Source organism: Mobula birostris, chromosome 12, assembly GCF_030028105.1.
Source record: "Mobula birostris isolate sMobBir1 chromosome 12, sMobBir1.hap1, whole genome shotgun sequence".
Lineage (NCBI taxonomy): Eukaryota > Metazoa > Chordata > Chondrichthyes > Myliobatiformes > Myliobatidae > Mobula > Mobula birostris.
Genome location: NC_092381.1, coordinates 100,669,218 through 100,692,398, shown reverse-complemented (window position 1 = coordinate 100,692,398; position 23,181 = coordinate 100,669,218). Strand labels below are relative to the sequence as shown.

General features: G+C 42.7%; 1 protein-coding gene across 5 annotated transcripts in view; it reads left to right on the top strand.

Annotated features, from left to right (window-relative positions):
- Window positions 1-23,181, top strand: part of LOC140206149 (roquin-1-like) — a 137,193-nt gene that overhangs the window by 73,158 nt on the left and 40,854 nt on the right. For all 5 annotated transcript variants that reach the window (XR_011888072.1, XM_072274385.1, XM_072274388.1 and 2 more), the window contains 4 exons: window positions 1,409-1,609; window positions 10,560-10,692; window positions 11,210-11,328; window positions 18,967-19,079. Coding sequence is in view for 4 of the 5 variants with exons in the window: in XM_072274385.1 (XP_072130486.1) it covers window positions 1,409-1,609; window positions 10,560-10,692; window positions 11,210-11,328; window positions 18,967-19,079 (566 nt within the window). In the remaining variant the exon portion in view is untranslated. The remainder of the gene's footprint in view (window positions 1-1,408; window positions 1,610-10,559; window positions 10,693-11,209; window positions 11,329-18,966; window positions 19,080-23,181) is intronic.

Genomic DNA, 23,181 nt, shown 5'->3' with positions numbered 1-23,181 from the left:
CTGAATTTCCTCTGTCCATTTTCCTCGGTAGATGCTGATTCATCTGAGTTCTTCCTTTTTTGACAGTTAATGAATACTATCAGTCAAATGATATTTAGTTCTTATTCTTTCTTTGTCTGTTACAGTCCTATTTTAATTACCAAGCCCATAATTGTCCACTGTGAAGAAGTATTTACTTTTATTGTTGCTATCGTAATGTTAGCATTTATTGCCCATCTCAAACACCCCAGCGAACAATTGGTTATGTAGAAGCTAGACACTAAGTGAGGAAGGGAGGTTCCTTCCCTGAGGGACATCGGTGAACCAGATGCTTACTTGATGACCTGGAGGTTTCATAGATCATTTGTGTTAAATCGATACTCTCAGCTGACAGGGTGTGATTGGAACTTGTGTCCCTAGATCCAGTAATGCAGCCACTTATCTCCCTCTGTTATTGATACCTTATTTTGTATTTGCATATTGGTAAATAAGCTTATTGTACCAAGGAACAGTGAAAAACTTTTTGTACCATCCATACACATAATTTCATTATAACAGTGCGTTGAGGTAGTACAAGGGGAAATAATAACAAAATGCAGAATATAGTGTTACAGAGAAAGTGCAGTCAGATAATACGGTGCAAGGACATAGCAAAATAAACTGTACTAGGGGATAGTTCAATATCTTGTAACAGGATAGAAGTTATTCTTGACCCTGTTGATAAACACTTTCAATTTTTGTATCTTCTGCCTGGTGGGAGGGAGTAGAAGAGAGAATATCCAGAGTGGGTGGGGTCTTTGCTTATGCTGGCTACTTTACCAAGGTAGCGAGAAGTGTAGATGGAGTCTGTGGCGGGAAGGTTAGTTTCTGCGATGCACAAAGCTATATCCACAACTCTGCACTTTCTTGTGGCCTCCGGCAGAGCGTTTGCTATACCAAACTGATGACTCCAGATAGGATGCTTTCTAAGTTGCATCTATAAAAATTGGTGGTCAAATGCAACATTCTAAATTTCTTTAGCATTCTGAGAAAGTAGAGGAACTAGTGAGCCTTCTTGGTTGTGAATTCTACATGGTTGGATCAGAGCAGGCTGTTGGTAATGATGGACCAGAGCAGACTAGATAGGGGTGATGATGAAACCTGAAGTTTCAATTCTCTCGACCTCAGCACTGTTGATGTACGCAGGAGTGTGTATACTGCCCCTTCCTGAAGTCAGTAACTGAGGCACATTTATTGCTTCAGCTATGTTATAGAACTAGTTCAGTGGTTATTCAGATATTTGAATGTTCAGTCATTGTTACAGTGGGAACACTTACAGGCGATTATCTGTTTCCATGTCTGTGTTTAATTATTATTTGCTTTTACTGGGTCTGTGGTAAATGGCTTTACTGTTCCTGGCTTTGTGTTGACAGTCTGCTCACCATTACAGGTCACAAAGAGAGATGAAGATTCATCTCTCATGCAACTGAAGGAGGAGTTCCGGACCTATGAGGCACTGCGGCGGGAACATGACTCTCAGATCGTGCAGATTGCCATGGAAGCAGGGCTTCGCATTGCTCCCGACCAATGGTCCTCTCTCCTTTATGGGGATCTGTCACACAAGTCCCACATGCAATCTATTATTGACAAGGTATGCCAGCTGTTTACTAGTTATACTTGGGGACAAACTCAGCAATCTACTGTCCCACTCTTCTTTGCAGAGAATAAAATTAGTTTTTATTGAAACTTAGTTTTCTTTGAAACTGCACAGACCTCCTTGAATGTTACTGTGGGTTGCATTGAGCTCTGATGTTTGGCAGGACCTGAACCATGCTGTATAAAGGTGGTTGGCGTTTGTTGCAGAGAAGAGTGAATGGCTGAACTCTCTTAAAATGCTGATTGATGAATTAGAACTAGGTTCTGCTTTTAAGCTGTATCATGGGATATTTACCATCCATTGCATAGGTCACCTTAATTAATTGAACTTAGATCTTGAACTTTGCCACCAGTACATACAGATTGCTCTTTTGTGTTTACATAGTTTGGCTGCATAGAGTTTAAAAATGAATGGTATCAAAAATCACAGATCTTGGTAGTGAAGATATAAGATAATTTACCATATACAACAGGAAAAAGTGTGACTAGAAATTTCATCAGAAGATTAAGTGAGCAATAAAAATCTATTTTCAAAATCAATATCATGTTTAATATCACTGGCATCTGTCATGAAATTTGATGTTTTGCAGCAGTAGTACATTGCAAAATTTAAATTAAATAAGAAGAGCAAAAACATATAATAGTGAGGTAGTGTACATTGGTTCATTGTCTATTCAGAAAACTGATGGCGGAGATGAAGAAACTTTTGCTAAGATATTGAGTCTGTCTTCAGGCTCTTGAACATCCTTGAAGGTAGCAATGAGAAGAGGGCATGTCCTGGATGATGGGGCGCCTTAATGATGAATGTCGCCTTTTTGAGGCATCACATTTTGAAGATGTTGTCGATGCTAGGGAGGCTAGTGACCATGATGGAGCTAGCTGAGTTTGCAACTTTTTACAGCTTTTTCCAATCCTCTGCAGTGGTCCCTCCGTAGCAGATGGTAATGCAACCAGTTAGAATGCTCTCCACAGTACATCTGGCGAAATTTGTGAGAGTCCTTGGTGACATGCAAAGTGTCCTTATAAACTCCGAATGAAATCTAGCCGCGATCATGCCTTCTTTGTAATTGTAACAATATATTGGGCCCAGTATAGATCCTCAGAGACGTTGACACCCAGGAATCAAAAATCACCCTTTCCACTGCTGATCCCACAATGAGGTCTGGTGTGTGTTCCCTTCAATTTCCCCTTCCAGAAGTTCACAATCACCTCCTTATCCTTACTGACGTTGAGTGCAAGGTTCTTATGACACCACTCAACCAGCTGATCTGTCTCACTCCTATATGCTTCCTCAACACCATTTGAAATTCTTCCAACAATAGTTGTGTTTTCGGCAAAAGTGCACACAGTTACAGCTGTAGAGAGGATGGAGCAGTGGAGCACGCATTTTTGAGGTTGATAGTCAGCAAGGAGACGATGCTATTTCCAATCTGCATTGACTGTGGACTTCCAATCAGGAAGTCAAGGATCCGGTTTGCAGTGGGAGGTATAAGGGCCCAGGTTTGGAGCTTGTTGATTAGTACTGAGGGTATGACGTTACTGAATGCTGAGCTGTAATCAATAAACAGCAGCCTAGCATAGGTATTGCGATTGTCCTGATGATCCAAGGCCGAGAGCAATCACCAGTGAGTTTGCATTCCCTGTTGACCTATGTGGCAATAGGCAAATTGCAGCGGGTCCTGGTCCTTGCAAAAACAGGAGTCGGTTCTGATCTTAATGATCAACCTCTCAAAAGCACTTCATCACATAGATGTGAGTGCAACTGGCCAATAGTCATTGAGGCAGCTCACCCTGCACTTTTTAGGGACTGGTATGATTATCACCTTTCTGAAGCAGATGGGAGCCTCTGAATGTAGCAGTGAGAGATTGAAGATGCCCTTGAACACTCCTGCCAGTTGGTTTTCAATGCCACACCATCAGGGCAGACATCAGCTTCTGAAACACATCACAGGTTCATGAGATGCTGCAGGGATTCACACAGGTGTAGTCGTATTCTCCCTTTAAGAATGCATAAAAGGTGTTTAGCTCAGCTGGGAGTGAAGTGTCACAACCTTTCATTTTAGGTTTTGCTTTGTAGGAAGTAATGGCCTGCAAATCCAATCAGAGCTGGCATGTATCTAATTCCATCTGTAACTTTAATCAGAATAGGTTGTGCCTGGACTTCTTGTATAGTTCTGGACCACAGGTGTTGAATACCACAGATCTAGCCCTCAGCAGACTATGAATCTTCTGTTCATCCATACCTTTCGATTTGTTTATGTTGTGTATGTTCTCGAAGGCACTTGATCTTCCACTGTGGTCTTGATGAAGTCGGTGACTCGAAGATGAATCCCGGAATATTGTCCAGTTCACCAACTCTAAGCAGTCCTGTAAGCACTTCTCCACCACCCTTGACCAAAACTTCTTGATTCTCACCATTGGTGCTATGGTCTTTAGACTAGTGGAAGTACAGACAGGTGATCGGACTTCCCAAAGTGCCGATCTTTTGACTCTGCCTGTAAGTGTTCTTGATGATGGTGTAACAGTTGTCAAATGTGTTAGCTCCTCTGATTCCCTAGGTGGTATGTTGTTGGTAGTTTATCAGAGACTTCTTCAAACTGGTCTGCTTGAAATCCCCCATAGTTAATATTAGGGAAGGCATCAGCATTCACTGTTTTGTGACTGCTGATCACAATGCTCAGCGCCTGTTTGACGACCAGAGGTGGAATATATACTGCTACCGGGATGATGGCGGAAAAAGCCCTTGGCAGATAAAATGGATGACACTTGACATTAGATGTTCCAGGTCAGGTGAGCAGCATTGAGACAAAACAGCCATGTCTGTGCACCACAATGAATTATTTGTGAAGCATGCTTCGACTCCTCCAGAAGACTCAGCTGTCCTGTCTTTGCAGTGGATTGTGATGCCAGTGGGCTGCAGTGCTACATCCAGAATGGCAGGGGTGAGCCATATTTCCATAAAGCAAAGTACACAGCAATTTCTGATGACCCTCTGGTACTGCAGTCTTGCTGTGAGGTTTCCAACTTTATTTTAGACCATAAGACAAAGGAGCAGAAGTCGACCAATCGGCCCATCAAGTCTGCTCCGCCATTTTATCATGAGCTGATCCATTCTCCCATTTAGTCCCACTCCCCCGCCTTCTCACCATAACCTTTGATGCCCTGGCTACTCAGATACCTATCAATCTCTGCCTTAAATACACCCAATGACTTGGCCTCCACTGCTGCCCGTGGCAACAAATTCCATAGATTCACCATCCTCTGACTAAAAATATTTCTTTGCATTTCTGTTCTGAATGGGCACCCTTCAATCCTTAAGTCATGCCCTCTCGTACTAGACTCCCCCATCATGGGAAACAACTTTGCCACATCCACTCTGTCCATGCCTTTCAACATTCGAAAGGTTTCTATGAGGTCTCCCCTCATTCTTCTAAACTCCAAGGAATACAGTCCAAGAGCGGACAAATGTTCCTCATATGTCAACCCTCTCATTCCCGGAATCACTCTAGTGAATCTTCTCTGTATCCTCTCCAACATCAGCACATCCTTTCTTAAATAAGGAGACTGAAACTGCCCACAGTACTCCAAGTGAGGTCTCACCAGCGCCTTATAGATCCTCAACATCACATCCCTGCTCCTATACTCTATTCCTCTAGAAATGAATGCCAACATTGCATTTGCCGCCTTCTCTACCGACTCAACCTGGAGGTTAACCTTAAGGGTATCCTGTACGAGGACTCCCAAGTCCCATTGCATCTCAGAACTTTGAATTCTTTCTCCATTTAAATAATAGTCTGCCTGTTTATTTCTTATACCAAAGTGCATAACCATACACTTTCCAACATTGTATTTCATTTGCCACTTCTTTGTCCATTCTTCCCATCTATCCAAGTCTCTCTGCAGGCTCTCCGTTTCCTCAGCACTACTGGCCCCTCCACCTATCTTCGTATCGTCAACAAACTTAGCCACAAAGCCATCTATTCCATAATCCAAATCGTTGATGTACAGTGTAAAAAGAAGTGGCCCCAACACGGACCCCTGTGGAACACCACTAGTAACCGGCAGCCAGCCAGAATAGGATCCCTTTATTCCCACTCTGTTTCCTGCCAATCAGCCAACACTTTATCCATATATGTAACTTCCCTGTAATTCCATGGGCTCTTATCTTGTTAAGTAGCCTCATGTGTGGCACCTTGTCAAAGGCCTTCTGAAAATCCAAATGTACAACGTCCACTGCATCTCCCTTGTCTAGCCTACTGGTAATTTCCTCAAAAAATTGTAATAGGTTTGTCAAGCAGGATTTTCCTTTAAGGAATCCATGCTGAGTTCTGCCTAGCTTGTCATATGCCTCGAGGTACTCTGTAACCTCATCCTTGACAATCGACTCCAACAACTTCCCAACCACCAATGTCAAGCTAACAGGTCTATAATTTCCTTTTCCTTCTTCCTTGCCCCCTTTTTAAATAGCGGAGTGACATTTGCAATCTTCCAGTCCTCCGGAACCATGCCAGAATCATTGACTTTTGGAATATCATCGCTAATACCTCCGCAATCTCCACAGCTACTTCCTTCAGAACATTAGGGCGCATTCCATCTGGTTTGGGAGATTTATCTACCTTTAGACTATTCAGCTTCCTGAGTACTTTCTCTGTCGTAATTGTGACTGCGCACACTTCTCTTCCCTGCCACCCTTGAGTGTCCGGTATACTGCTGATGTCTTCCTCGGTGAAAACTGATGCAAAATACTTGTTCAGTTCCTCCGCCATCTCCTTATCTCCCATTACGGTTTCTCCAGCATCATTTTCTATCAGTCCTATATCTACTTTCACCTGTCTTTTACTCTTTATATACTTGAAAAAGCTTTTAGTATCCTTTTTGATATTATTTGCTAGCTTCCTTTCATAGTTAATCTTTTCCCTCTTAATGACCTTCTTAGTTTCCTTTTGTAAGGTTTTAAAAACTTCCCAATCCTCTGTCTTTCCACTAATTTTTGCTTCCTTGTATGCCCTCTCCTTTGCTTTAACTTTGGCTTTGACTTCTGTTGTCAACCGCGGTTGCATCCTTTTTCCATTCAAAATTTCTTCTTTTTTGGACTATACCTGTCTTGCACCTTCCTCACTTCTCGCATAAACTCCAGCCACTGCTGCTCTGCCGTCTTTCCCGCCAGTGTCCCTTTCCAGTCAACTTTGGCCAGTTCCTGTCTCATACCACTGTAATTTCCTTTACTCCTCTGAAATACCGACACATCAGATTTCGGCTTCTCTTTTTCAAATTTCACAGTGAACTCAATCATGTTATGATCACTGCCTCCTAAGGGTTCCTTCACCTCAATCTCTAATCACCTCTGGTTCATTACACAATACCCAATCCAGTACAGCCGATCCCCTAGTGGGCTCAACAACAAGCTGTTCTAAAAAGCCATCTCGCAGACATTCTACAAGTTCTCTCTCTTGAGATCCAATGCCAACCTGATTTTTCCAATCCACTCGCATGTTAAAATCCCCCACAATTATCATAACACTGCCCTTCTGACAAGCTTTTTCTATTTCCTGTTGTAATTTGTAGTCCACATCACTGCAGCTGTTTGGAGGCCTACAAATAACTGCCACCAGGGTCCTTTTACCCCTGCGATTTCTTTGCTCAACCCATAAAGATTCTGCACCTTCCGATCCTATATCACCTCTTTCTAATGATTTAATATCATTTCTTACCAATAAAGCCATCCTCCCCCTCTGCCTACCTTCCTATCCTTCTGATACACCGTGTATCCTTGGACGTTCAGCTCCCAGAGACATGCAAACTTTAGCTATGTCTCAGTGATGGTCACAATATCATACCTGCCAATCTGTAGCTGTACGACAAAATCATCCACCTTATTCCTTATGCTGTGTGCATTTAAGTATAACACCTTAAGACCAGTATTTGGTACTTTTGGCATTGATTTCACTGCAGCTTTATTTTCCAGCGACTGTACATTCACTAGCAGGATGAGTTGGAGGGGGGTGTCTAAAGGCTCATTTCTTATTTCTTAAAGGGGAGCTACACTCGCAACCCAAGGCTATTGCCTGGGGTCTGTTGATTTTGAGGATTGATAGATTTTTTTTAAACGTCTTAAAATCAGTGATGTTGCTTACTGAAGTACACGTGGTTGGGATTGGATTTCAGCTGTAGTAGTCCTAAACGGGAATATTTGATGATTCCTTTCAGAGCTGCACGTAAAGAGTCCCATTAATCAGTGACTTTTGTCAAACAGTGTATATTAGATCATGACCAATGTAAGAGCTGGTGATATAATTGTTGAATACATGAAGTGAGAGTGGAGTATAAAGAGTGTGAGTAAGTTCCTGGAGTATCTGAAAGAGTAGTGTGTAGATGGGGTTTGGAAGTAGTCCATGACAGGAAAGGAAGGACAAAAGTGTGCAAATGGTGTTATAGATGCAGGACAATCCAAATCACTAGAAACCATAGAAACTACAGCACAAAAACAGGCCTTTTGGCCCTTCTTGGCTGTGCCGAACCATTTTCTGCCTAGTCCCACTGACCTGCACACGGGCCATATCCCTCCATACACCTCCCATCCATGTATCTGTCCAATTTATTCTTAAATGTTCAAAAAGAACCCGCATTTACCACCTCTTCTGGCAGCTCATTCCATACTCCCACCACTCTCTGTGTGAAGAAGCCCCCCCTAATGTTCCCTTTAAACTTTTCCCCCCTCACCCTAAACCCATGTCCTCTGGTTTTTTTCTCCCCTTGCCTCAATGGAAAAAGCCTGCTTGCATTCACTTGTCTATACCCATCATAATTTTATATACCTCTATCAAATCTCCCCTCATTCTTCTACGCTCCAGGGAATAAAGTCCCAACCTATTCAACCTTCCTCTGTAACTGAGTTTCTCAAGTCCCGGCAACATCCTTGTAAACCTTCTCTGCACTCTTTCAACCTTATTTATATCCCTCCTGTAATTTGGTGACCAAAACTGAACACAATACTCTAGATTCGGCCTCACCAATGCCTTATACAACCTCATCATAACATTCCAGCTCTTATACTCAATACTTTGATTAATAAAGGCCAATGTACCAAAAGCTCTCTTTACGACCCTATCTCCCTGTGACGCCACTTTTAGGGAATTTTGTATCTGTATTCCCAGATCCCTCTGTTCCACTGCACTCCTCAGTGCCTTACCATTAACCCTGTATGTTCTACGTTAGTTTGTCCTTCCAACGTGCAATACCTCACACTTGTCAGTATTAAACTCCGTCTGCCATTTTTTAGCCCGTTTTTCCAGCTGGTCCAAGTCCCTCTGCAGGCTCTGAAAACCTTCCTCACTGTCTACTACACCTCTAATCTTTGTATCATCAGCAAACTTGCTGATCCAATTTACCACATTATCATCCAGATCATTGATATAGATGACAAATAACAATGGACCCAGCACTGATCCCTGTGGCACACCACCAGTCACAGGCCTTCACTCGGAGAAGTAATTCTCTACCAGCACTCTCTGGCTTCTTCCATCGAGCCAATGTCTAATCCAATTTACCACCTCTCCATGTATACCTAGCGACTGAATTTTCCTAACTAATCTCCCATGCGGGACCTTGTCAAAGGCCTTACTGAAGTCCATGTAGACAACATCCACTGCCTTCCCTTCATCCACTTTCCTGGTAACCTCCTCGAAAAACTCCAATAGATTGGTCAAACATGACCTACCGCGCCCAAAACCATGTTGACTCTCCCTAATAAGTCCCAGTCTATCCAAATGCTTGTTGATTCTGTCTCTTAGTACTCCCTCCAATAACTTACCTACTACCGACATTAAACTTACTGGCCTATAATTTCCCGGATTACTTTTCGATCCTTTTTTAAACAACAGAACAACATGAGCCACTCTCCAATCCTCCGGCACCTCACCTGTAGACAGCGACATTTTAAATATTTCTGCCAGGGCCCCTGCAATTTCAACACTAGTCTCCTTCAAGGTCCGAGAGAACACCCTGTCAGGTCCCGGGGATTTATCCACTTTAATTTTCCTCAAGACAGCAAGGACCTCCTCCTTTTCAATCTGTACAGTTTCCCTGATCTCACTACTTGTTTCCCTTAATTCCATAGACTTCATGCCAGTTTCCTTAGTAAACACAGACGCAAAAAACCTATTTAAGGTCTCCCCCATTTCCTTTGGTTCCGCACATAGCCGACCACTCTGATCTTCAAGAGGACCAATTTTATCCCTTACAATCCTTTTGCTCTTAATATACCTGTAAAACCTCTTTGGATTATCCTTCACTTTGACTGCCAAGGCAACCTCATGTCTTCTTTTAGCCCTCCTGATTTCTTTCTTAAGTATTTTCTTGCACTTCTTATACTCCTCAAGCACCTTATTTACTCCCTGCTTCCTATACATGTCATACAACTCCCTCTTCTTCTTTATCAGAGTTGCAATATCCCTTGAGAACCAAGGTTCCTTATTCCTATTCACCTTGCCTTTAATCCTGACACTGATAAATATGTGGAATATAATTGCTGATGTTAATGTATTGTTAAGCTGCCTTAGTGGAGTATAATTGAGACTAAAGGTCTTTGAGAGGTGATGGGATGTGTGAGTACTTTGTGTGTCACCTTCATTGTCTAGGTCCATTGAATGTTGTGTGGAGTGGCTGAATCAGATTTGTTATAATTTTACCTTTGAGACTAGACATATTTTCCCAAAGCCAATATCAGTAGATGGTCTGAGATTGTGGAAGCATATTAATGAGAGGCAAAGGGTCTTCTGGCATTGTGAGTTTGTGTGGAAGCGCTGTATTCCAGTGGCTCCCACTTAATCTTTTACAAGCTTGGTTTGAATCTTTTCACTTGGATGTTTCGTGATGTTGCAATTACCCAGATGGGACTTGGAACTTCATAAAGATAAGTTATAACTGTTTATGTCATTATTTCCCAGCTACAAACACCAGCCTCCTTTGCGCAGAGTGTTCAGGAGCTGACAATTGCCCTGCAACGAACTGGGGATCCTGCCAATCTGAACCGGCTGAGGCCACACCTGGAACTGCTGGCCAACATTGACCCCAGCCCAGGTACAAACATTGTTTCATCTCACACAAGTCAGCTCAAAGTTTAATTATGCAGCAAAACACACAAACCCACAACAATGTTGCATTTCATTTTTAACAGACTAAAATGTTCTGGGCCCAGATCTGTGGCTAGTTCTAGAATAAGTTGCATATTTCCTTATGAAAGAATTAAGTCATATTCCTTGGATGGGGGAAAATAATCTGCATGCTCTGTAAGGAAGAAAGTGATGGACAATGTAAATGGCCAATGAATAGCTCCAACTGGGTTTCTGGTATTAATTAAATGACTGGTAGTGCCTTACCTTTTTGACTCCTCTAAATTTGCAGGGCTTTCTGCATTATTTATGAGTTTGTGTCACACTGATTACCCAGCAATGAATATCTTTCAAGTTCACCAGGGTCAGACTTCTGTGACCCTGTCAGGATTCTTCTGAAGGTGGACTTCTATCATACCATGCAAGAATTCCCCTGTCCTCCCCTGTCCTCGTCTAACCCGTATGTTTGCCGAATCTCTCTGCAGATGCCCCTCCTCCGACATGGGAGCAGCTGGAATTTGGGCTGGTGGCTGTAAAGACTGTCGTGCACGGACTGGTGGATTTTGTACAGAACCATAGCAAGAAAGGAACAGACCAGCAGCAGGTAATCGGAAATGTGGCCAACTTTATAGGAGCCATGTGATTTCACTGGAGAGGGTGCAGATTTACATGCCAGGAGCAGGAAAATGTAGCTGTGGGGAATAAATAGGCTATGAATTAAAATAGGGGAGCAAAGTTCAAAGTAAATTTATTATCAAAGTACATGTATGTCACTATATACTACCCTGCGATTCATTTTCTGCAGGCATTCACAGTAGAAACATGATAGAATAAGTGAAAAACCACAGTCAACAAAGATGGAGACACAACCAATGGTAAAGACAACAAACTGCAAATACAAAAATAGATAAATAAGCTACAGGACATGAATTGTGTAATCCTTAAAAGTGAGTCCATAGATTGTGGTAATCAGTTCAGTATTAGAGTGAGTGAAGTTATCCCGTCTGGTTCAGGAGTCTGATAGCTGGGGGGTAATAACTGTTCCCGAACCTGGTGGTGTGAGACTTGAGCCTCCTGTACTTCCTGCCTAGTGGCAGCAGCAAGAAGAGAGCCTTGCCTGGATTTTGCAGGTCCTTAATGGTGGGTGCTACTTTCCTGTGACAGCATCCATGTAGATGTGCTCAATGGTGGAGAGATCTTTACCTGTGATGGACTGGGCTGTATCCAGTTATTTTTGTAAGATTTTCCATTCAAAGGTACTGGTGTTTCCATACCAGGCACTGTTGCAACTAGTCAGTGTACTCTCCACCACGTATAGTGCCTATAAAAAGTAATCACACCACCTCCCCCTTGGAAGTTTTCATGTTTTATTGTTTTACAACATTGATTTAATTTGGCTTTGGTTTTTTGTCACTGATCAACAGAGAAAGACTCTTTCGTATCAAAGTAAAAAACAGATCTCTACAGAAGTGATCTAAATTAGTTACAAATATAAAACATAAAATAATTGATTGCGTAAGTATTCACCCCTTTGAAGTCAGTATTTAGTAGGTGCACCTTGGCAGTAATCACAGCCTTGAGTCTGTGTGAATAGGTCTCTATCAGCTTTGCAAATCTGGCAATTTTTTCCCATTCTTCTTTACTGCTTAAGCTCAGTCAGATTGCATGGGGATCGTGAGTGAACAGCCCTTTCAAATCCAGCCACAAATTCTCAATTGGATTGAGGTCTGGACTCTGACTTGGCCACTCCAGCATATTAACTTTGCTGTTTTTAAGCCATTCCTGTGTAGCTTTGGCTTTATGCTTGGGGACATTGTCTTGCTGAAAAACAAATCTCCCAAGTCTCAGTTCTCTTGCAGACTGTGTCAGGTTTTCCTCCAGGATTTCCCTGTATTTTGCTGCATTTATTTTACCCTCTACCTTCACAAGCCTTCCAGGGCCTGCTGCAGTGAAGCATCCCCACAGCATGATGCAGCCATCACCATGCTTCATGGTAGGAATGGTGTGTTTTTGATGATGGGCGGTGTTTTGCAAATGCCAAAAATAGCATTTAGTCTGATGGCCAAAAAGCTCAATTTTGGTTTCATCAGATCATAGAATTTTCTTCCAGCTAACTTCAGAGTCTCCCACGTGCCCTCAGGCAAACTCTAGCTGAAATTTCATGTGAAGTTTTTTTTTCCCAACAGTGGCTTTCTCTTTGCCACTGTCCCATAAAGCTGGATTGATGAAGCACCAGGGCAGCAGTTGTTGTATGTGCTGTCTCTCCCATCTCAGCCACTGAGGCTTGTAACTTGTCCAGAGTTCTTATCGGTCTCTTGGTGGCCTCCCTCACTAGTTTCCTTCTTGCACGGTCACTCCGTTTTTGAGGATGGCCTCCTCTAGGCAGATTTACAGCTGTGCCATATTCTTTCCATTTCTTGATGATTGACTAAACTGTACTCCAAGGGATATTCAGTGACTTGGAAATCTTCTTGTATCCATCTCCTGACTTGTGCTTTTCATGGATTTGCTTTTGTCTTCATGGTGTAGTTTTTGCCAGGATACTGACTCAGCAGTTGGACCTTCCAGATCCAGGTGTATTTTTACTGCAATCAATTGAAACACCTTGACTACACATGGTGATCTTCGTTTAATGAATTATGGGACTTCTGAAACCAGTTGGCTGCACCAGTGATGATCTAGTGTGTCATATTAAAGTGGGGGAATGAATACTTTTGCAATCAATTATTTTGTGGTTTATATTTTTAATTAGTTTAGATCACTTTGTAAAGATCTCTTCATTTTGACACGAATGGTCTTTTAGTTGATGAGTGTCAAAAAAGTGAAATTAAATCCATGTGATTCAATGTCATAAAACAATGAAACATGAAAACTTCCAATGGAGCATAGACGCTGTACCTATAGAAGTTTGTCAAAGTTTTAGGTGACATGCCAAATCTATGCAAATGTCTAGAAAGAAGAAGTGCTGCTGTGCCTTCTTTGTAATGGCAGTTACATGCTGGATCCAGGACCAGACCCTCTGAAATAATAACGCCAAGGAATTTCAAGTTGCTGACCTTCTCCACCTCTGAGGACTGGTTCATGGACCTCTGGTTTCTTCCTCCTATAGTCAGTAATCAGCTGTTTGGTTTTGCTGACATTAAATGAGAGTTTGTTTTTGTGACACAACTCAGCCAGATTTTCAATCTCCCTCGTATATACTGATTCGTCACCACTTTTGATTCAGTCCACAACAGTGGAGTCATTAACAAACTTAAATAGGGCATTGGAGCTGTACTGCCTCACACTCATCAGTGTAAAGTAAGTAGAGTGTGGAGTGGAGGTGAAACACACAACCTTTGGGGTGCATCTGTACTGATGGTGATTGTGGAGAGGGTGTTGTTGCCAATCCGAACTGACTGGGATCTGCAGGTGGGGAAATCGAAGATTCAGTTGCACAAGGAAGTAGTGAAGCTTGGATATTATTTATTAGGTTTGAGGGGATAATAGTGTTGAATGCAGAGCTGTAGTCAATGAAGAGCATCCTGGTATTTTCATCTTCACTATCCAGATGTTCCAGGATTGAGTGAAGAGCCAATGAGATAGAATCTGCTGTTGACTTGTGACAGTAGGCAAATTGGAGTGGATCCAAGTCACTCCTCAGGCAGGAGTTGATGTGCTTTATTGCCAACCTGTCAAAAGACTTCATTGCAGTGCATGCAAATGCTAATGGACAGTAGTCAATAAGGCAAGTTAGCACACACTTTTTGCAATTGAAGTATAATTGAAGCAAGTAGGTACTTCAGACTGCCAAAGCGAGACAGTAAAGATATTAGTGAATGCTCAAGCCAGTTGATTAGCACAGGTTGTCAGTACTCAGCTAGGTAGCCCATCTGGGCCAGTTGCTTTTTGTGGGTTTACTTTCCTGAAGGATGCTGTCATGTCAGCCTCAGAGACTGAAATCACAGGTCGTCAGGGGTTGTGGGAATTTGTGAAGGTGCCTCCATGTTTTGATGACCAAAGTGTACATAAAAAGCATTGAGCCCATCTGGAAGCTGAACCTTTTGTCACCTATAGTGCTTGGTTTCACTTTTTAGGAGGTAATAGCATTCAAGCCCTGCCTCAGCTATCGAGCATCCTTCTGTGATTCAAGTTTGGTCTGGAATTGTCATTTCGCACATGAGGTGGCTTTCCAGAGGATGCACCTGGACCTTGTATTTTACCTGGTTGCCAGACCTGAATGCCACTGATCTGATCTGCAGCAAATTGCTATCTCTTGGCTTCTGGTTGGAGAAGACTTAGAAAGATTTTGTGCAGACACACTTGTCCATGACTACCGTTATAAAGTCAGTGACAACTGTGGCATGTTCATTCAGATCTTTTTAGTCTTTGAACATGGCCCAGTCCACCAACTCAAAGCAATCCCATAGCTGCTGCTCCTCTGCCTTCAGCAACCTCCTCTTTGTTGTTGTTACCTCTGAAACCCTGATCTTTAGCCTGTGCCTGTATCTTCCGGAAATAGTAGGGGACAGAGGGTCCAGTGAGATGGAGGAACTGAGGGAAATACATGTTAGTAGGGAAGTGGTGTTAGGTAAATTGAAGGGATTGAAGGCAGATAAATCCCCAGGGCCAGATGGTCTGCATCCCAGAGTGCTTAAGGAAGTAACCCAAGAAATAGTGGATGCATTAGTGATAATTTTTCAAAACTCGTTAGATTCTGGACTAGTTCCTGAGGATTGGAGAGTGGCTAATGTAACCCCGCTTTTTAAAAAAGGAGAGAGAAACCGGGGAATTATAGACCGGTTAGCCTAACATCGGTGTTGGGGAAAATGCTAGAGTCAGTTATCAAGGATGTGATAACAGCACATTTGGAAAGCGGTGAAATCATTGGACAAAGTCAGCATGGATTTGTGAAAGGAAAATCATGTCTGACAAATCTCATAGAATTTTTTGAGGATGTAACTAGTAGAGTGGATAGGGGAGAACCAGTGGATGTGGTATATTTGGATTTTCGAAAGGCTTTTGACAAGGTCCCACACAGGAGATTAGTGTGCAAACTTAAAGCACACGGTATTGATGTGGATAGAGAATTGGTTGGCAAACAGGAAGCATAGTGGGAATAAATGGGACCTTTTCAGAATGGCAGGCAGTGACTAGTGGGGTACCGCAAGGCTCAGTGCTGGGACCCCAGTTGTTTACAATATATATTAATGACTTAGATGAGGGAATTAAATGCAGCATCTCCAAGTTTGCAGATGACACGAAGCTGGGCAGCAGTGTTAGCTGTGAGGAGGATGCTAAAAGGATGCACGGTGACTTGGATAGGTTGGGTGAGTGGGCAGATTCATGGCAGATGCAATTTAATGTGGATAAATGTGAAGTTATCCACTTTGGTGGCAAAAACAGGAAAACAGATTATTACCTGAATGGTGGCCGATTAGGAAAAGGGGAGGTGCAACGAGACCTGGGTGTCATTATACACCAGTCATTGAAAGTGGGCATGCAGGTACAGCAGGCGGTGAAAAAGGCAAATGGTATGCTGGCATTCATAGCAAGAGGATTGGAGTACAGGAGCAGGGAGGTACTACTGCAGTTGTACAAGGCCTTGGTGAGACCACACCTGGAGTATTGTGTGCAGTTTGGGTCCCCTAATCTGAGGAAAAGACATCTTTGCCATAGAGGAAGTACAAAGAAGGTTCACCAGGTTGATTCCTGGGATGGCAGGACTTTCATATGATGAAAGACTGGATGAACTAAGCTTATACTCATTGGAATTTAGAAGATTGAGGGGAGATCTTATTGAAACGTATAAAATCCTAAAGGGATTGGACAAGCTAGATGCAGGAAGATTGTTTCTGATGTTGGGGAAGTCCAGAACGAGGGGTCACAGTTTGAGGATAAAGGGGAAGCCTTTTAGGACCGAGATGAGGAAAAACTTCTTCACACAGAGAGTGGTGAATCTGTGGAATTCTCTGCCACAGGAAACAGTTGAGGCCAGTTCATTGGCTATATTTAAGAGGGAGTTAGATATGGCCCTTGTGGCTAAAGGGATCAGGGGGTATGGAGGGAAGGCTGGTACAGGGTTCTGAGTTGGATGATCAGCCATGATCATACTGAATGGCGGTGCAGGCTCGAAGGGCCAAATGGCCTACTCCTGCACCTATTTTCTATGTTTCTAGGTAAGAGGAGGACAGGCAAATGATCAGATCTCCCAAAGTGCAAGTCTAGGAATCAAATGGTAGGCATTCCTAATCATGGTATAACAGTGGTCGAGTGCATTGGGGCCCTGTTATATGTTGAGTATGATTGGGCAGAAATTTCTTCAAATAAGCCTGATTGAAGCCCCTAGCAATGATTTGAAAGGCTGTTTCTTGGTTGCTAATCGCTTTACTCAATACCTCAAGTACTTGCTTAGCATCTGCCTCTGGTGATATGTAAACTGCGGTCAGAACTCTCAGTAAGTAGAACGGTCTGCACTTAATCATTAGATGTTCCAGGTTAGGAGAATAAAAGACCACAACATCCAAATACTACAAAGAGTTTATTATGAAACACAGACCCCCACCTCTTGCCTTCTCTGAATCAGCAGTTGATCCATCTGGTGGATCAAGAATCCCTCGGCCAGTGTCTTCCATAGTGGAGACGGATGGAAAACACTTATTCAGTTCATCTTGTCATTTCTTTCTTCCCCGTTACTACCTCTCGAGTGTCATTTTCCAGGATTTGAAGCCCATTCTTCTCTTCTACTTTTTATACATCTGGAAAACTTGGTATCATCTTTTATATTATTGACTAGCTTACCTTCATATTCATCTTTTCTCTCCTCATTGGTTTTTAGTTGCCTCCTTTAGTTTGTAAAAGCTTCCAAATCCTCTAGCTTCCCGCTAATTTTTGCTATATTGTATGCTCTCTCTTTTTCTTTTATGCTGTCTTTCACTTCAGAGACCTGTGTATAATTCCCATCAGTCTTTTTGCAGTTTCTTAACTCTACCCACAAAGATACTTCAGCTTCTGATTCACTTTTTTATAAGGATTTGATTTCATTGTTTATCAACATAGCTACCCCACCCTCTTTGTCTACCTGCCTGTCCTTTCAATATAATGTGTAACCTTGGATGTTAAGCTCCTAGCTGTGATCTTCCTTCAGCCATAATCCTGCAATGCCCACAATGTCACACCTGCCAGTTTCTAAACTGCTACAAGATCATCTGTCTTATTTTGTATAGTGCATGCAGTCAGATATAACGCCTTCAGTCCTATATTCACCACCTTTCTTTTCAATTTTGTCGCCATGTTGTCTGAAGTTAAATTCTTATCCCATTAGAAACTTTTTGTCTTATTCTCTATTCCGGACAAAAATGTGGCTTAAATTGCAATAAAGTGTCAGCCTGGACTAGAAGAGACAAGAACACCATGGCTATGAGCACGTTGGTGCTTTTATCCACAGACACCAGCACCCCTATCAGGTATCACATCCAAGTCTGAGTCTAGGTTGTCAATGTTAGCAAGCTAGTTGACAGTGAAAATTCCTGAACTAATTTCTCAGGCAGGTGCTGTGCAGCGGGAGCTTGCAGAGAGTAGTGACGAGAGGTGCTTTAGCTGTTTTCATTCTTTGTCGCCCTCCCAAACTCTGGCATTTAGGTGAGTGACAGCACTGTGGGTGACAAAGAGGGCCCATTACCTCTTCTAAAGGTGTATTTAACCAGAGGATCATTGTAAGGCATTTCAGCACTGTAACTATTTTCCCCAGAGAACCCACTGATTCTCACAGCTACCTGGGCAATTCCTTTTCCCACTCTGTCACTTGTAAAACGCCATCCCCTTCTCTCAATTCCTCTGCTGCATCTGCTCTCAGGATGAGGCTTTTCATTCCAAAATTTCCTCCTTCTCACCTTCTCCTTACCTGCCCATCATCTCCCTCTGGTGCTCTTCCACCTTCTCCAGTCCTTTATCTCTTTCTCCAATCATTTTCCCAGCTCTTTACTTCACCTCCTCCCCCTCTCCCTGTTTCACCTATCACTGACCTCCCCTCCTCCAATTTATTGCTCTAACTGACCTCCCATCTTTTTCCCGGTCCTGACTAAGGGTCTCGGCCCGAAACGTCGACTGTTTACTCTTTTCCATAGATGCTACCTGGACTGCTGAGTCTGTCCAGCATTTTGTGTGTGTTCCCCCGAGTAGAGTTAGAAATGAGCCAGCAAAGGATGGCCAGCCATTGTGTATTTCTGTATAATGTCTGCTCTTTTCTTTGTTTACAATGCAGTCAGCACAGAGCAGCAAGTACAAAACAAGCATGTGCCGAGACCTGAGGCAGCGGGGAGGCTGTCCTCGAGGAGCAAGCTGCACTTTTGCCCATTCCCAGGATGAACTCGAAAAGTAAGTGCTATACAGGCTCACTGCGGACATTTGTGTTTCATGTCACCTGACTCTGCACAGTCCTGATGGGAAACTTGAATCTCCCCTTTTTTTTTTAGAGAAGTGACTTATTTTGCACAGATTATCACTTGTTTGATTTAACAGCCACTGTCCTGCTTTGTACCACGTCCCACATCGTGCCATTGATTGTGCCCCTGTTTTATTCCTACATTTAGTCTCTTGCCGGTTTGTAGGTGCTTCCATATCCTAAGTGAACACATGAGCCCCCTGCTGTACTGTGGAACCATAACCTACAGTACCTCAACTGAATGTTCTGCAGAAATGGTATTGAGAAATGAGAGCCTTGTGTTTCCAGGATGGGAATGGGAATGTCCAATATGGGAAGGCACTGCTTTAAGGTGTGAAAGAGAGAGAGAAAATTTAAAGGTGATGTGTGAAACAAGACTTTTCTCCTCTAACAAAGAGTGGAAGGTGCCTAAAACATGCTGCCATGGGTGGTGGTGGAAGCAGATATAACAGGGAATCGAGAGATGTAGACCCTGTGCGGACAGATAGGATTAGGTTAGATTTGCATCATGGTCAGCACAGACGTAGTGGGCTGAAGCGCCTGTGCTGTTCTGTGTTCTTGTAGTGCATGGACACTGCTCCTAATTCAGGCATCATGACTCTGACTATTTCTGTAATCAACTAGCTATTAGACAGGGAAACAAGATTCAACAGGATTTGAGAATGAAGGGGATAAAAATATGACATTCAGTGAAAATTTTATCAGCCTATTGACATGGAATAGGCCCCACACAGCTATTTGTAGAGGTAGAATGTGGGACAGACCAATGCAAGTCAGATGTAAGCTGGCTCAATGAGGGAAATTTCTTTACTAATCTCTTGCAATGTTATGAAAGCATACGGAGCGTCTGATTTGTTAGATTTGCATTTGCTGCTGAAGCACGGAATGATGTAAAGAGACGTCCTCTGGATGTTGCACAGCTGCCTCACAGAAACCAAGATAGAACTGTCAGATGGTTATGGAGAAATTTGGTCAACCCCCATTCCAAGCACTGGGCACGTTATCCATGCAGATGGTTGCATCCTAGATCCATCACAATGAGATTAGTGAAATATGCATGGAGGGGCTATGTCATGGAGTATATGACAGAGATTGATGGGTTGTGGATGATGTTCAGGCTTATGGAGAGAAGACAGGAGAATGGGATTGAGTGGGAAAATAATAGACATGATTGATTACCAGAGCAGACTCGATGGACTGAATGGCCTAATTCTGCTCTGATGTCTTATGATTTTATGAAGAGAGTTTTAAAGGCAGCTTGCAAAAGCTATGTTAAAATATAATTGAATGTAAAATTGATTCAAGTGTTTAAATTTGTGAAGATGTTGCAGATAGAGAAAGACTGGCTATTTACACTGGTGATACAGGAAACTGCCGATGCTGGAATATGGAGCAACACACAAAGTACTGCAGGAACTCAAGCTCAAGCAGCATCTCTGGAGGGAAATGGGCAATCAATGTTTTGGGTTCAGACGTCTAGACAAGGACATTCTGAGGACCATAAGGCAGGAGCAAAATTAAGCCATTCAGCCTATTGACTCTGCTCTAGCATTCAAGCATGATTAGGTTTTTTTAGACTCTGCAACAGAACATAGATAGGTTGAGTGAATTAGGTGAAAACTTGGCAAATGGGTTGCCCAAAGTCACACACTTCAGTAAGAGGAATCCAAATGAGTGGAGTACACCTGAGTGTTCTTTTGCATGAATCATAACAGCAGGAGCAGCAAGTAGGAAGGCAAGAGGGTTGGAGTTGAGAAATAGATAATTTCGCAATCACACCTCTGAGCATCATATTTGCAATGCAACACACACAACTCAGCACAGGTCACAATGGAAAGACACCTCTCCCACTGGCCCAAACTGGGTCCACATTTATCTGAGCAACATCCAGTGAGGTTGTAGCACCAAGCCTTGTCTGCATGAACAGTCATCATTCTTCTGGGTGAGCCATGAACATGAGGTCCCATAACCCAGATTGAGACAGGGATATCATTCACCATTTCATCATAGCAGATCCAATTTTCCTTTCAGTCCCAAACTCCTACCTTCTCCCTATATCCCTCGTACCCTGACCAATCAAGAACGCTTAAATATACACAAAGACTTGGGCTCCACAACTGCCTGTGACAACAAATTCCACAGGTTCACCACTCTCTGGCTAAAGAAGTTCCTCCTCATCTCCATTCTAAAAGGATGCACCTTATTCTGAGGCTGTGTCCTCTGGCCTTAGACTCCCCACCATAGCAAACATCCTCTCCACTTCCATTCTATCAAGGCCTTTCACCATTCGATAGGTTCCAATGAGGTCACCCCGCACTCTTCTGAATTGTAGATACAGGCTCAGAGTCATCAAACACTCTTCATATGACAAGTTGTTCAATCCTGGAATCATTTTCGTGAACCTTCTTTGAACCCTCTCCAGTTTCAGCACATCCTTTCTAAGAAAAGGGGCCCAAACCTGCTCTCAGTACTCCAAGTGAGGCCTCACCAGTGCTTTATAAAGTCTCAACATTACTTCCTTGCTTTTATATTCTAATCCTCTTCAAATGAATGCTAACATTGCATTTGTCGTCTTCATCATAGACTCAATGTGCGAATTAACTTCTAGGGAATCCTGCACAAGGACTCCCAAGTCCCTTTGTTCCTCAGGTTTTTTTTTATAGTTTCCCTCCATTTAGAAAATAGTCAGCCCTTTCATTTCTTCTACCGAAGTGCATGACCATACACTTCCCAACACTGTATTCCATCTGCCATTTCTTTTCCTGTTCTCCTAATCTGTCTGCCCTCTGTAGCCCCTCTACTTCTTCAAAGCTACCTGCCCCTCCACCTATCTTCATGTTGTCTGCAAATGTTGCAACAAAGCCACCAATTCCATCAGCAACATCATTGACATATAACGTAAAAAGAGTCGGTCCCAACACAGGTCCCTGTGGAACACTACTAGTCACCGGCAGCCAGCCAGGAAAGCTTCTCTTTATTCCCATTCTTTGCCTCCTGCCAATCAGCCACTACTTTATCCATGCTAGAATCTTTCTTGTAGTACCATGGTCTCGTAGCTTGTTAAGCAGCCACATGTATGGCACCTTGTCAAAGGCCTTCTGAAAATCCAAGTACACAACATCAAGCAATTCTCCTTTGTCTATCCTGCTTGTTATTTCTTCAAAGAATTCCAACAGATTTGTCAGGCATGATTTTTCCTTGAGGAAATTGTGCTGACTATGGCCTATTTTACCATGTGCCTCCAAGTACCCTGAGACCTTATCCTTAATAATCGACTCCAATGTCTTCCCAACCACTGAGGTCAGACTTACTGACCTATAGTTTCCTTTCTGCTGTCTCTCTCCCTTGAAGAGGGAAGTGACATTTGCAATTTTCCTATCTTCTGGAGCCATTCCAGAATCTAGTGTTTCTTGAAAGGTCATTACTAATGCCTCCACAATTTCTTCAGACACCTTTTTCATATCTCTAGGATGTTCAGCATCTGGTCCAGGTGACTTATCTACCTTCAGACCTTTCAATTTCCTAAGAACCTTCTGTGTAGTCCCAGAATAGAGCAATGGAAAACTCTTGCATTGAAACTTCATATCCTGTTTAGATCCCAAATCCAACAAGGATGTTTCACAGATCACTGTTAGAACTTGGACCCTGTGCTATAGCTCCCCTGGGACTGTTAGTGGGGTAGAATGAAGGACATTTTACCCAGTGTCTCATCCATGCTACAGCTCAAACAATAGGTGGAACAATGTCAAAGAGATACCGCTGGTGGTTGTATGGTGATAGGTAATTCACAGATTTTATAACCCTAGCTAACAGCCTGAATGACTCTTGAGGTGATATAAATCACCAATATTACCTAAGACTGGAGTCACAAAAGTCCCATAAGAGTGTAACATCCCTCTCCTCGAAGGACATTAGCAAATTATGGGGTGTTTGCCAATATGTAATCATCTGTCATGCCACTCCTAGTAATTCTCAAATTTTTGAATTTGATTTAGTATTTCAATATATTTGTACTGAAACTATGTGCTAGGGATG